Consider the following 13,062-nt stretch of genomic DNA (forward strand, 5'->3'; position numbering starts at 1 on the left):
GTGGGGAACTTAGGGAACTCAGTTGGTTCGAGTTAGCGTACTATTCGAGTTATCTGAGTTCGAGCTATCATGGTTCCACTAATGATCTAATGATGCATTAGATGATGCATAAGTCTTGCATTAGACTTGCATACAGTTGCTAGTCATTTGGTTGACTTTATTCTTTGTATCGAGGCACTAAAATTTATTTACGAGGTTATAAATCTGCTCGCATTATTTCTTTTTAATAAGAACCACTATTAAATTTTTACATAGAGTGGTTGTTGTTTGGACGGTACTTGAATGGGGAATTTTAGCCTAGGCTCGTACAGCTTAGGTTCTTATACGCGTTTTTTTTTTTATGCTGTATACCATTAATGTAGTTTGTCCGTTAATAGTTCGACTGAATTCTTGAACTTCTTAACAGGTTCTTCAGATGGCAGCACATAACCGAACTGTCCCCAAACGCCGCAAATCTCTCAACATCTCTACTATTATCAGCGGTGACGGCCGGCCGGTCAGGCTTGCGCGAGTGCAGGAAACAAGCAAGACGCCTAACCACGTGCCAAGTCCCGCCGAGCCAACAGAGACAATAGAAGAAAAGAATAACGAAAATGATAGCGATAATGATGATCAACAAGGTAGGTTTACCCTCTTGTGGAGTTTATGAACAAAATGGTTACTTTTGTGAAACGAGATGGTGAAGGCAGATTGGGCTACCCTAACAATAAACAACGTGGTCGAGTCAAAGGCATTGAAGGCTTGTTGGTTTTTGCTAGAAAAAGCCTCTTCAGTTTTTCGTTTGGCTCACCAGCTAGATAAGTGTAATGACGTAAAGGGCACGTGTAGCCGTTTAACAAATCGCGGAACAAATCTCAGTGTCTACGCAATGCCGGCGATAACCGTGTTCCCTGGCGTCAAGGGTTTTTCAAGAAAATATTACCGTAATAATCTCTGATTGGCCACTCCCATTCATTTGGAGGTCATGACATCCCCAACTGCTGTTCCAGTTTGATAGAAATCCTGCTGTTCCAGCTTGATAGAAATCCTGCTGTACCAGCTTGATAGAAATCCTGCTGTTCCAGTTTGATAGAAATCCTGCTGTTCCAGTTTGATAGAAATCCTGCTGTTCCAGCTTGATAGAAATCCTGTTGTTCCAGCTTGATAGAAATCCTGCTGTTCCAGCTTGATAGAAATCCTGCTGTTCCAGCTTGATAGAAATCCTGCTGTTCCAGCTTGATAGAAATCCTGCTGTTCCAGCTTGATAGAAATCCTGCTGTTCCAGCTTGATAGAAATCCTGCTGTTCCAGTTTGATAGAAATCCTGTTGTTCCAGTTTGATAGAAATCCTGCTGTTCCAGCTTGATAGAAATCCTGCTGTTCCAGCTTGATAGAAATCCTGCTGTTCCAGCTTGATAGAAATCCTGCTGTTCCAGCTTGATAGAAATCCTGCTGTTCCAGTTTGATAGAAATCCTGTTGTTCCAGTTTGATAGAAATCCTGCTGTTCCAGCTTGATAGAAATCCTGCTGTTCCAGCTTGATAGAAATCCTGTTGTTCCAGCTTGATAGAAATCCTGCTGTTCCAGCTTGATAGAAATCCTGCTGTTCCAGCTTGATAAAAATCCTGCTGTTCCAGTTTGCTTCGAACGTCAAAAGTCAAGGAACGCTGACGATCAACTTATGCAAATATTCCCCAATAACCAGAAAAAGAATGCATTTTGCCATTGGCAGATTTTAAAAGATGGACTAAGAATATTGGTCTGGATATTAGCAACTTCAGGAAGATGTTGGAATGTTTCGTTTTGTATTGCGAGTTTTCAAAGTGTTGGCGTATTGGAATCGATGACAGGATTGTGCTATGTTTATCCATTAAAAGTCCTTAATAATTTATTATAGATGCTGGCCCCAAAGCTCCAGTCTCCTTTATATTTCCTCCGAAGCCTGAACCAATCAAACTTACTGCTAAAGCGGTGAGTACACATGTGCCATAGAAGCAGGAAAACGGGCAATGTCATGTTACTGATGGTATACCTGTGTTTAGGCTCTGATGCATATTGTGAATCATCTTGGGCACTTCCCACTCGGCGCAGGCCCCTCTCGGCTGGATAGTCTCATCAGCGAGCATGAAGATCACCTCAGCACCGATTGTGACGAGATGCAGCCCACCATATTCAACTCGCCTAACATACAGGTGCGCCTCGTAACCTTTATATTGTTCGACTGCAGAAAAGCGATTTACTTCAAGCAAGCCCCCTCCCCCGGTTTTCACCGCAATGGAAGTGGCCATAATGCAGTTTTGTAGAAAAAATTGCCACAGTATGACCAACGCCACAAACCCTGGAATTTCCCTCCTCCTTTTTGGGTAGGGATCACTGTTTTTTTTTTGGAATGAAACATTGCCTGCTCTTGATGTTACGATGTCCTTAATAAGTACATGTGACTTCTATGTCAACAGTTTTTCGTACTAAACGACAGTGTACTCGTCTCCGCCGTGGAGTTGCCCAAGGAGGTACGTTTTTGAGACTTTTTTCGTATCTTTGAACGCTTTCTGCGTATCTTTCAACACTTTATAACAACGTTTGATGAGAACGCCCTTCTCATTTCATCCGGTTCGGGTGTTAGTATCTCTCGCCTCGTTCGTGTCTTTGAATTCTAAAAGCGTCTTTTATTCTTTTATTTATGGTACTTTTATAGTAATTTGTTTCTTCTATGATTAATGACGGGAAAACAATTACGAATGTTGTTTCTCGGACACCTCTAGTAACAACCATCTCACATTGCTTTATGTCGGTTCTGTACCATTCATAGCCTCCTATTGTCATATCGTGTCTTATGGTATTTGTATTGCGTTACAAGAGCGTGTTTGATGGTGTTTGCATTGCGTTACAAGAGCGTGTCTGATGGTGTTTGTATTGCGTTACAATAGCGTGTCTGATGGTGTTTGTATTGCGTTACAATAGCGTGCCTGATGGTATTTGCATTGCGTTACAATAGCGTGTCTGATGGTGTTTGTATTGCGTTACAAGAGCGTGTCTGATGGTGTTTGTATTGCGTTACAATAGCGTGCCTGATGGTATTTGTATTGCGTTACAAGAGCGTGTCTGATGGTGTTTGTATTGCGTTACAATAGCGTACCTGATGGTATTTGCATTGCGTTACAAGAGCGTGTCTGATGGTGTTTGCATTGCGTTACAAGAGCGTGTCTGATGGTATTTGTATTGCGTTACAATAGCGTACCTGATGGTATTTGCATTGCGTTACAAGTGCGTGTCTGATGGTATTTGCATTGCGTTACAATAGCGTGTCTGATGGTATTTGCGGAGGAATTTAACATGTTTGGTTGTAAACTGTCGAAGTGTAAAGAACAAGATTGCAGACATCGCTGTAGTAATCAATGAACACCAACCTGATATCGTGTTTGGAAACGAATCCTGGCTAAAACCGGATATCAGTAGTGCAGAAGTTTTTCCCGAGAATTATAAGATCCTGAGGAAAGACAGAGACAACAATCGCGGCGGTGGAGTTTTCCAGGCAGTAAAGAATGACTTAATAATTACTCATCGCCCTGATTGGGATTCTGATTGCGAGATTATTTGGTCTCAATGTCAATTAGCCGGAACAAGAAGTGCGAAATCCATTTATTTTGGGTCCTACTATCGACCAAATAAATCTGACATTGAAAGTCTCGACGAGCTAAATTCATCACTGTTGAAAATGGGAACTACTTTGCATAAGAACAATGTGATTCTGGCCGGAGATTTCAATGCCCCAGATATTGACTGGGTGAACCCAGAAAATCCAGATAAATTAACCTCAGCATCCAAGAGGCTCCTAGACATTACTGATGACCACGATCTTAACCAGTTTGTCAAAGAACCAACTAGAAGGAATGGAAACATACAAAACATCTTGGATCTAGTGTTATCAAATAATAAGGATATTATTAGAGGTGTCAAAGTCATCGATGGTATAAGCGACCATGATATTGTGCTGTTTGCAGTAAAGTTAGCTTGCCAGCGAAAACGAAATGTGAAGCGTAAGGTCTATATTAAGAAAAAGGCTGATTCCGATCGTATTAAACAAGAACTTCATAATTTGCTGCCTACGATCCTAGAATTGAATTCAAACACTAATTCTGTTGACAAGATGTGGGATGAATTCGAAAGAAATATCCACCGCATAATGGACACTTGCATACCTCATAAAACGACTAGTTCGAGATACAACCTCCCCTGGTTTAACCGTGCTCTTAGAAGGCAGGTGAGAGCTAAACAACGGCTGTATAACAAGGCTAAAAAGTCAGGAAATCCTACTCACTGGAATGAATTTCGTATTGCCAGAAAACGTCTGCAAAAGAACTTGAAATCTGCCAGAGAAACTTACATTTCCGATTTTCTTGGAGATGCAATTGAGGAAAACCCAAAGCGCTTCTGGTCGTACATTAAGCAATTGAAAAACGACGATCCTGGTGTCGCAGACTTTAAAGTGGATGATAGGATTATCAGTGATGGCCAATTGAAAGCAGAACTCCTGAGCAAGCAGTTTTGTAGTGTTTTTACTGTAGAAGACCTGACTGATATTCCTTCTGTTGGTACTGACCCAAAACAAAATATCAGCGCCCTCACCATTACAATTCCAGGCGTTGTAAAACAGTTACAATCATTGAAACCAAACAAGGCGAGTGGTCCGGACGAAATACCCCCATGGTTTCTTAAGGAATATGCTCTGGAAATTGGTCCTATATTAACATCTATTTATCAAACTTCGATCGACACTGGACTTGTACCCTCTAGGTGGAAACATGCTAATGTTTGTGGTGTGTATAAGAATGGAGAAAAATCAGATCCTGCAAATTATAGACCCATTTCTTTAACTTGCATTGCATCAAAAGTTCTAGAGCATATTATCCACAGTCATGTGATGAAACATTTACAGCATTACGGAATTCTCACTGATGTACAGCATGGCTTTAGAGCTAAACGATCAACAGTAACCCAGCTAATTCTGACAATCCATGACATGGCCAAGGCCATTCAAGAAAATAAGTCTATCCATGCGGCAGTGCTAGATTTTAGCAAAGCATTTGATAAAGTTCCCCACGAGCGTCTTATCAAGAAATTACAATACTATGGCATCCATGGTCCCTTGCTGTATTGGTTTATGTCGTTTCTTAGGAACCGTACCCAGACTGTTGTCTGCGATGGTAAACGATCCTGCCCCTCACTAGTAACATCAGGGGTCCCTCAGGGGACAGTGTTAGGACCCTTGTTATTCTTATTGTATGTGAACGATCTGCCTGACAATTTGAAGTCTTCAATAAGACTCTTCGCTGACGACGCCCTGTTATACGGTGTGATTGTAAACGAAGAAGATGGTGACCAGCTTCAGGAAGATTTAAAGAGATTAGAAATGTGGCAAAGCAAATGGCAAATGGTATTTAATCCTTCCAAGTGTAAGACCATCTGCATATCCAATAAGAAGATCCCACCACAGAGGTCATATGTTTTCTGCGGGGTACACTTAGAGCAGGTCCAATCTATTACGTATCTAGGTGTCATCCTAAATGATGACTTAAAGTGGTCAAAACATGTTAAATCAACTTCAGGAAAAGCAAGTAAAGTCATGGGCATGATAAAAAGGAACTTCTGGAACTGCCCCCAAAGAGTAAAAGTTACTGCTTACACAGCAATAGTTCGTCCTATGTTAGAATATGCAAGCGCCGCCTGGGACCCTCATCTCCAGAAGGACATCGCCTCCCTCGAGAAAGTTCAGAGGAAAGCAGCACGATTCTGCCTTAAAAATTACATCCCTACTGCAAGTGTCACCGAAATGCTAGGTGATCTCAAGTGGTCCACCTTGGAGTTAAGACGAACAATGGCACGACTTACCCTCCTTTACAAATTGAGTCGAGTCCAAATTGACATTGACACAAGCATGTATCTCCGGCCACACCAAGATCTCAGAACTAGAAATAGTCATAATTTTAAATATTATCAAGAAAAAGCTACAAAGAATAAGTATTTTTATTCTTTTTTCCCCCGAACGATAAGGCATTGGAACACTTTACCTAATGAACTTGTCGAGCTAGGCTCAATCGAACATTTTAAGCGTGACCTCGAAATCTATCTTAATAATAATAAGAATTGAATTTTAATTTTATAATTTTATTTCTATATATTATTGAATTGTATTATTGAATTTTCTTTACATTATTTAATATTTTATATATTCTATATATACTTAGTACCTATCCATGTATATATGTATATATTTTTATTTACTTATCTCCTTATTTATTTATTTATATGTAAATACTTTTATTTAAGGTTGGTGTGATATCGCAAGACTTTTACCGACTTAATAAATGTAGATGTAGAGATGTAGATGTATTTGCATTGCGTGACAGGATCCAAAATGCCACCCCCTGCTACAGGACATGACTACAGCAAAAACCCAAGTTCGGTTGATCACGCGGGACATGACCGGCCGGTTCTCTTGGGACCACACCATGATGTACAGTCGTAGCGGCACCCCCGAGCCCGAGCGTCACGCCTTCCCCCTCCCCGGACTCCTGCTGGATCAAGAGAGGGAGGCGAAGGAGTCTCCAGAGGAGTCACGACGCACCATGAGAGGGGCACTCAGCACCTTTAAGAGTACCACGCCCATAGCGCCGGACAGACTGGATGAGGTAGGAGTCACCATGTCACGATATGGGAGGCAATGGGAGGGATGTACATTACACGCCCATAGCACCAGATGGGGGTCAGTACGCAACTCTTACAAGCTGCAATTTGATTGGGCAAATGAACAATATCCGCACATCGGCACAAAGAACGAGAAGAATAGAGACAAAAGAACTCCTTTGTAGAGCAAAGATAATCGGAGACAAAGCAGCTGCGTACTTACTCCCAGATGGACTTGAATCTAAAGCTAATTGCTATTATAGGCGCTGAGCTATATCGGCAGCAGTAGCCGGGAATGTGTACTTTTCCCAGACCAAGCACTAAACGAACCCGCCCCAGCTCCCGTTGGCCACTCCATGGAGTCTTCAGTTATGGAGCATGTGCTAACACAGCATACCGCTGAGCACTCTTACATCCGGGATAACACGACGGACGCTAGGTAAACAAGCCAAGTGCTTTTTGCCCATTCCTAAATACGGTATTGAGCCAGCGAATCATTGCCCATTTATAGTGATACCTCTGTTCAGCTCCACCTTTTTAAGCGGCCAATTCCCTGGTAACTATAATATTGGTCGCTAATACACTTTACTTTTTCCCTCTTTTAAACGGCCATAATTTTCCACTACCAAATTTCCTTCCAAAATCCCTTTAGTCTTGAAAATAAGGTCTTGATAGCCACAGAACTTAAATGATTTTTTTTTCTTGTTAGAGAGCAGCTGCATACAGATGTACCACTCATTCTTTTCTCTAAGGGTGATATTCAAGTTTTAAGGGCGCACTTCAACGCGTTTTATCCGAGCCGATATAAAAATGGTCCGAGTTCTTAGACCTTAGTCAGAATAGAATTTCAGTTTTTACCGTTTTTGTATCGTCAGGGGTTCCAAAAAATTTCCGAGACTTGATTTGCCTCGAGATCCCCAGACTGTCCTCTTGGTAACTTTCCCGTCTAGTAGTAGACCTATTGAGCCATAGATAGTGAGTAGCGAAAAAGCCGACGTTTCACAAAAACAAAAAACAGTAAATTATTAAAATCGTCATTTATATAAAGGTAGTATTTGGATTTATGCATTTTTAGTGAGTCAAATAATCAACTCGGCGCTACGCGCATCGTTGACTATCTATTGACTAATAGAAAACTCGAACTTGTAGTCTAATTGTTAAATAGCAAAGCCTTTTTGTTTTTAGTTTGTGTTCGGTGGAGTTCAGACCCCCGGCATATGTAGATCCCTCGTCACCATTCCAGCTCGGTCGGTTCCTGATCAGTGAGACTGGACTTCTCGCTTGGGAGAAAAGGTAACAAGATCATCTGGTTGTAACTTATTTGTGACTACTTACCCGCTTATGACATGACGGTAAAACCCTGAACATGCGCACTTCGAAGAAATGGAAAAAGAAGATACAATTTTTAACATTGGCCATCATTTTCCTGTATTCCGGACTGATTTTCCCTTTTCAAAACACCAATTTCCTAACAAGTGGCTGCCATGCACATACCCAGATTTTGGATTTTTATAATAACTTTCTAACTTTCTCCTTGATCATCCTTGCGCCATGGATGAGCTCAGGAACGAAAAGCTCAAATTTAAGTGACACTTTAAAAAAAGTCGCATCAATTTAAAAAAAAAGTCGCATTTGATATTACTCACTAAGTACTTAGGAGAATTTTCCGCCTTATTTGATGTGAAATGAGCTTATTGGAAACGTCAAGCAATGTGTTTCCGTCATGTCCCAGCTTATAAGAGCTAGCTCACTATCTCTTTGTACCAAATGTGTTTCCGTTATGTCCCAGCTTATAAGAGCTAGCTCACTATCTCTTTGTACCAAATGTGTAAATACACGTCTATCCTTTGTCTTCTTCTTTTAACAAAGCTGATCATAAGCCGCCTAGGTTCCGGCTTTGGCACGTTTCATCTTTCTAATGTGTATAGTTAAAGATGAATAATTTATTGCTTGAATTGATTGATATCTAGTAACTAAGTGTTGTTCTGTTATTTAAAGGCTGCGGGTTGATCTATTGAAGAAGAACGAGAAATTCCTTCGAGAACTCAAGAATCTGGACAACAGGAGATGGTATACATACTTTTCCGAAATTAAAACAATCGCTGCTGCTTATTTTGTTGTAATGAGAGGTATAAGATCGGCGGACCAGTGTTTTATCTCTTGTTTTGTTGCCCTTGTCGTTCGCGTTGTTATTGTCGTCGTAGTCGTGAGACTAATAAAATCGCCGTGCTACACGTATCGGCGTAACAGTGTTAAATGTCTTGTTTTGTTGCCCTTGTTGTTAGCGTTGTAATTGTCGTCGTAGTCGTGAGACGCATAAGATCGTCGTGCTACACGTAGCTACGGAAAATTTTTATGTCTTTAGTGTTGTTGTTTATGTCTTTTGTTTATGTCTTTATCGTTGTCCTCGTAGTCGCGAGACGCATAAGATCGCAGTGCTGTACGTGGCGGCGGGTCAGGAAGACAAGACGTCAATTATGTCGAACTCAGCGGGTAGTCAGGCGTACGAAGACTTTGTGGCCGCGCTTGGATGGGAAGTAAGTCCAACAATAACAAAGTTGTGGCTTACCAGGGCTGTTTAACTGGTTGTCTGTGTTTTGCAGGTTGACTTGTCTACGCACACGGGGTTCCTGGGGGGTCTTGAGCGGAACCTGTCCACGGGAGAAACCGCACCTTACTACGCGACCTCCATGCATGAGGTCATGTTCCACGTGGCCACGCGGATGCCTCTTGCGACAGACGGCACGGGTTTCAACAAGAAGGCAAGTAACGCGCGTGACACACGCGTGACACACTAGCGTATAAACTGTATCTTAAATGTCCTCTCCTTTACTCTACGAATCTGAATGTTTTCCTAATTTTTCCTTTCAAAGCCTGAAAAGCAGCTAATCTAGTCAACCAAATCCGAAAACTGTAATAGCTTGGGATGGTTGCCAGAAACTACAGTCAGTCATTGCCTCTTGACTCTTGTGCTCTTACATGTGCTTGTCTACTGCGACATTTTTTTATGGTCACATAGTATGTTTAGAAGCTGGTCCCATTAAGGAAGGAGGTACTCGGTGTTATTATTGCGGAAAACCCTCTCAGTTCGGTGATCGGGCGCCATCTTGTATTTTAAGCCGCGTCCGTTTTTGCGTCCGAATCCAGGAACCACGCGAGTACCGCCTGCAAGAAGGCTAGGAAGGAGGGAGGGAGAAAGACCGCAAGGAAGGAGGAGGAACCATTGCCATTTTTCAGTGAATTACATACTTAGAAGACAGAACCCTTGCACTATAACCATCTACTGTTTGCAAAATATGATATTGCCATAGAAATCACTTTTAGACATGAAAGGATTAATTGATAAATGGTCGTGATTTGCAGATGCGCCATCTCGGCAATGACGAAGTTCACATCGTGTGGTCGGAGCACAGTCGGGAGTATCGTTACGGGATCGTGAATACGGAGTTCGGTGACGTATTGCTGATAATCTATCCTCTCAAGAACCACATGTTTAGGATTCACATCATCAAGAAACCGGAGGTGAACACATCAAGGATCTTAAGATCTTTAAAGCTTAAAACCTCAGGGTTAAAGCCCCGTGTAAATAGCGCTAACATCGGCCGGCGTTTCATCGCGCGATCGAGGCTTCGTCCCCTAGTAATGGTTGATTAACTGGTCTTCCCTTGTGTAGGTCCCTAGTTTCGGGCCCTTGTTCGATGGAGCAATTGTCAACAGACGCGTTTTACCGTCCCTGGTGCGCGCTACGGCCATCAACGCCAGCATGGCGAAACGCTCCCTACTGCCACTCTACGAGAGATAGTATCCTTGCAGTAATGGTATGAAATAAATTTGCGTGGGCAAAATTCTGGGGCGAACTTTTCGAGGGCAAACCCCCCCCCCCCCCCCCACCCCGTTTTTCTCTCCCTCTCTCTGTCCGCCAGTCTGTGTTTATCTGTCCGCCTGTCTATCCACCCGCCTTTTCTGTCCGGCGGCATCTTTGTCTGTGTGTGTCTGCCCGTTCATTCGTCCATCTGTCCGTCCATGTACCTGTCTGTATTTCTGCTTTCCATCTTTCCGTCTGTCTGTCCAACCGTGTTTGTGTCTGTCTGTCCGACCGTGCTTGTGTCTTTCTCTCTGTCCGACTGTATATGTGTCTGTCTATCCAACCTTGTTTGTGTCTGTCTGTCCAACCGTGCTTGTGTCTTTCTCTCTGTCCGACTGTATATGTGTCTGTCTATCTGTCTGTCCAACCGTGTTTGTGTCTGTTCAACCGTGCTTGTGTCTTTCTCTCTGTCCGACTGTATATGTGTCTGTCTATCTGTCTGTCCGACTGTGCATCCGTCTGTTGCCTTAACTCGCTGCCACCAGCTACGAGGAGCGTGACAAGTGCATCGAGCGCATTGTGCAGTACCATAAACAGCCCTCCACCTTCGAGGAGTTTGCTTCACGCGTCTTTAGCCCCGCCCCCAACACGCTGAGCAGGCCGTCGACGCCTTTAGGGACTGCGGCTGAAGCCATGACCATCATGCGAACACAGACCTTGTCACAAGATGATTCATCTCTACGCATGCGCTCTAAGAGCACAGGAACCGGTCTGATAATGAGTCACGAGAATGACATTGGTGAGTAACGTGCATGTTTCCATGGTAACAGCTTTGGTTTGGTAAAATTTTATGTTCATTTTTTTTTAAAGTCCCCCGGGAATAATTTTTTTACAGGGACTGTGCGGTCTAATGGAAGTTTTGAAGGAAAACAATATATATCTCCTCTTCTTCTCCTAGGGACCCGGGGAGGTGGGAATCTTAATAAAGTAATAACCTTTCGGAGGGGGAGGGGAAGTCGGCAGCTGTGCTCATTCTAAGACTGGCACTATGGACGGCCGAGTAGGGAAGTCCCATTTCTGTATATCTGCTTGGCGTGTCCTTCTTGACGGCACAGCTCTTATGGCGGAAAACCTTTTTAAAAACACTGCTTTTTCCCCACTCAAACACTATGTTTACTCATTATTGTAAGAGGACAGATCCTCGTTATTAGACGCGAACAGTTCTGTACGGGGCGCAGTCTTGTGATGCCATTTGTGTCATCAGGTAACGAAGAGCTTGCCACGTCATTACCTGACGAACTTGACAAGGTTAGTAATCACTCGACCGATGGCGGCGCGACCCTACGACAAGATAAGAGGAGGCTCTCGCTGAGATGGCGTAACAAACCCTCGCCTACCCCCGAGGCGACCACTACCGACGCAAACAACCCAGCAAGCGGCGAGGAATAGGCGACAAATAACCTACACAATCAACCCAGCAAGCGGCGAGGAATAGGCGACAAATAACCTACACAATCAACCCGGCAAGCGGCGAGGAATAGGCGACAATCACCGACACAAACAACCCGTCAAGCGGCTAGGAATAGGCGACATTCACTGACACAACCACAAACAACCCAGCAAGTAGCAGGAATTGATCCCCTGTTATATGCGAGACGCAACTCACTTGCATCCTAATGTTAGTATCCGCAGATACGTTTGCTTTGAGACGCAACCGTTTGCAACTGAAGCCCGAATCGTTTGTATAAGATGTGCAACTCATTTGCAGCCTAGGCGAAAATCCTATGTCACCTGTTTATGTCCGAGGCGCAACTCGCTCACACCCCAGCTGCAATTTGTTTGCAACCCGGACGCAACTCGTTTGCACCTGGGGACTCGAGCTGGCTTGGGTGTTATCCATCTCTTGGTGATAAGATATCGCGTGTTTTTAGGTGATCTGGTTTTATAAAATCTTATACGAACACTAAATGAATTGATTTGTTTATATTTTATAAAAATAATTCAATTGTACATAGGTAATGCCGTCAGGTGCGTGTAATAGGTAAAGAGCAGGTATATGAAAATTGAGCTATGAATCAATAAATATGTCGAGAAAAAGCATGAATAAAAGAAAGAACTTTCGCGAATAAGTGTAATAGCGACAGCATGACATGACTGATCGCGTTACTTATCTGCACACAACATCTGTCGCTTGGCTGATGATACATACGTTGTGTGACACAACTGTTACGTTACGGCAAATGCCTATTGAATAACGGAGTACCCATTTGTAGTAGAAAAAATTAATTACGTAACAGTACACATGTAGCGTGACTCTGTACACAACTGTCATGCGCGTACACAGGGGGTGCGCGCACCCCCCCCCCCCCCCCCTTGACGGCCAAAAAGTGGGTTATCTCTTATAAAAGAATATTATGCTTTTACCGTGATACCACGCGCCGGACCGTTGCGTGACAGCTCTGCGTCAAGAGTGCCCAATCAACACAACAAAATATTTCATACTGAAAGGCTCTTTCAGATAAGGCTGGGGGCAACCGGGGGGGGGGGGGGGGGGGGGTATAATCGTGGATTTCGTCCCCCATTCTTTCTTTTTTCT

The 13,062-nt window shown here is 43.1% G+C and overlaps 1 protein-coding gene across 1 annotated transcript in view; it reads left to right on the top strand.

Annotated features, from left to right (window-relative positions):
* The window catches only part of LOC5504450 (ral GTPase-activating protein subunit alpha-2), a 35,204-nt gene extending 22,612 nt beyond the window's left edge, over positions 1–12,592 (top strand). Inside the window, exons 28-41 of the mRNA XM_048730111.1 lie at positions 407–620; positions 1,875–1,948; positions 2,020–2,169; positions 2,434–2,487; positions 6,385–6,666; positions 6,925–7,100; positions 7,847–7,954; positions 8,660–8,731; positions 9,075–9,198; positions 9,265–9,423; positions 10,025–10,183; positions 10,335–10,462; positions 11,012–11,265; positions 11,731–12,592. Coding sequence (XP_048586068.1) covers positions 407–620; positions 1,875–1,948; positions 2,020–2,169; positions 2,434–2,487; positions 6,385–6,666; positions 6,925–7,100; positions 7,847–7,954; positions 8,660–8,731; positions 9,075–9,198; positions 9,265–9,423; positions 10,025–10,183; positions 10,335–10,462; positions 11,012–11,265; positions 11,731–11,915 — 2,139 coding nt within the window. The 3' untranslated portion in view covers positions 11,916–12,592. The remainder of the gene's footprint in view (positions 1–406; positions 621–1,874; positions 1,949–2,019; positions 2,170–2,433; positions 2,488–6,384; positions 6,667–6,924; positions 7,101–7,846; positions 7,955–8,659; positions 8,732–9,074; positions 9,199–9,264; positions 9,424–10,024; positions 10,184–10,334; positions 10,463–11,011; positions 11,266–11,730) is intronic.
* Positions 12,593–13,062: the final 470 nt, after the last annotated feature.

This window comes from Nematostella vectensis, chromosome 7 (assembly GCF_932526225.1).
Source record: "Nematostella vectensis chromosome 7, jaNemVect1.1, whole genome shotgun sequence".
Lineage (NCBI taxonomy): Eukaryota > Metazoa > Cnidaria > Anthozoa > Actiniaria > Edwardsiidae > Nematostella > Nematostella vectensis.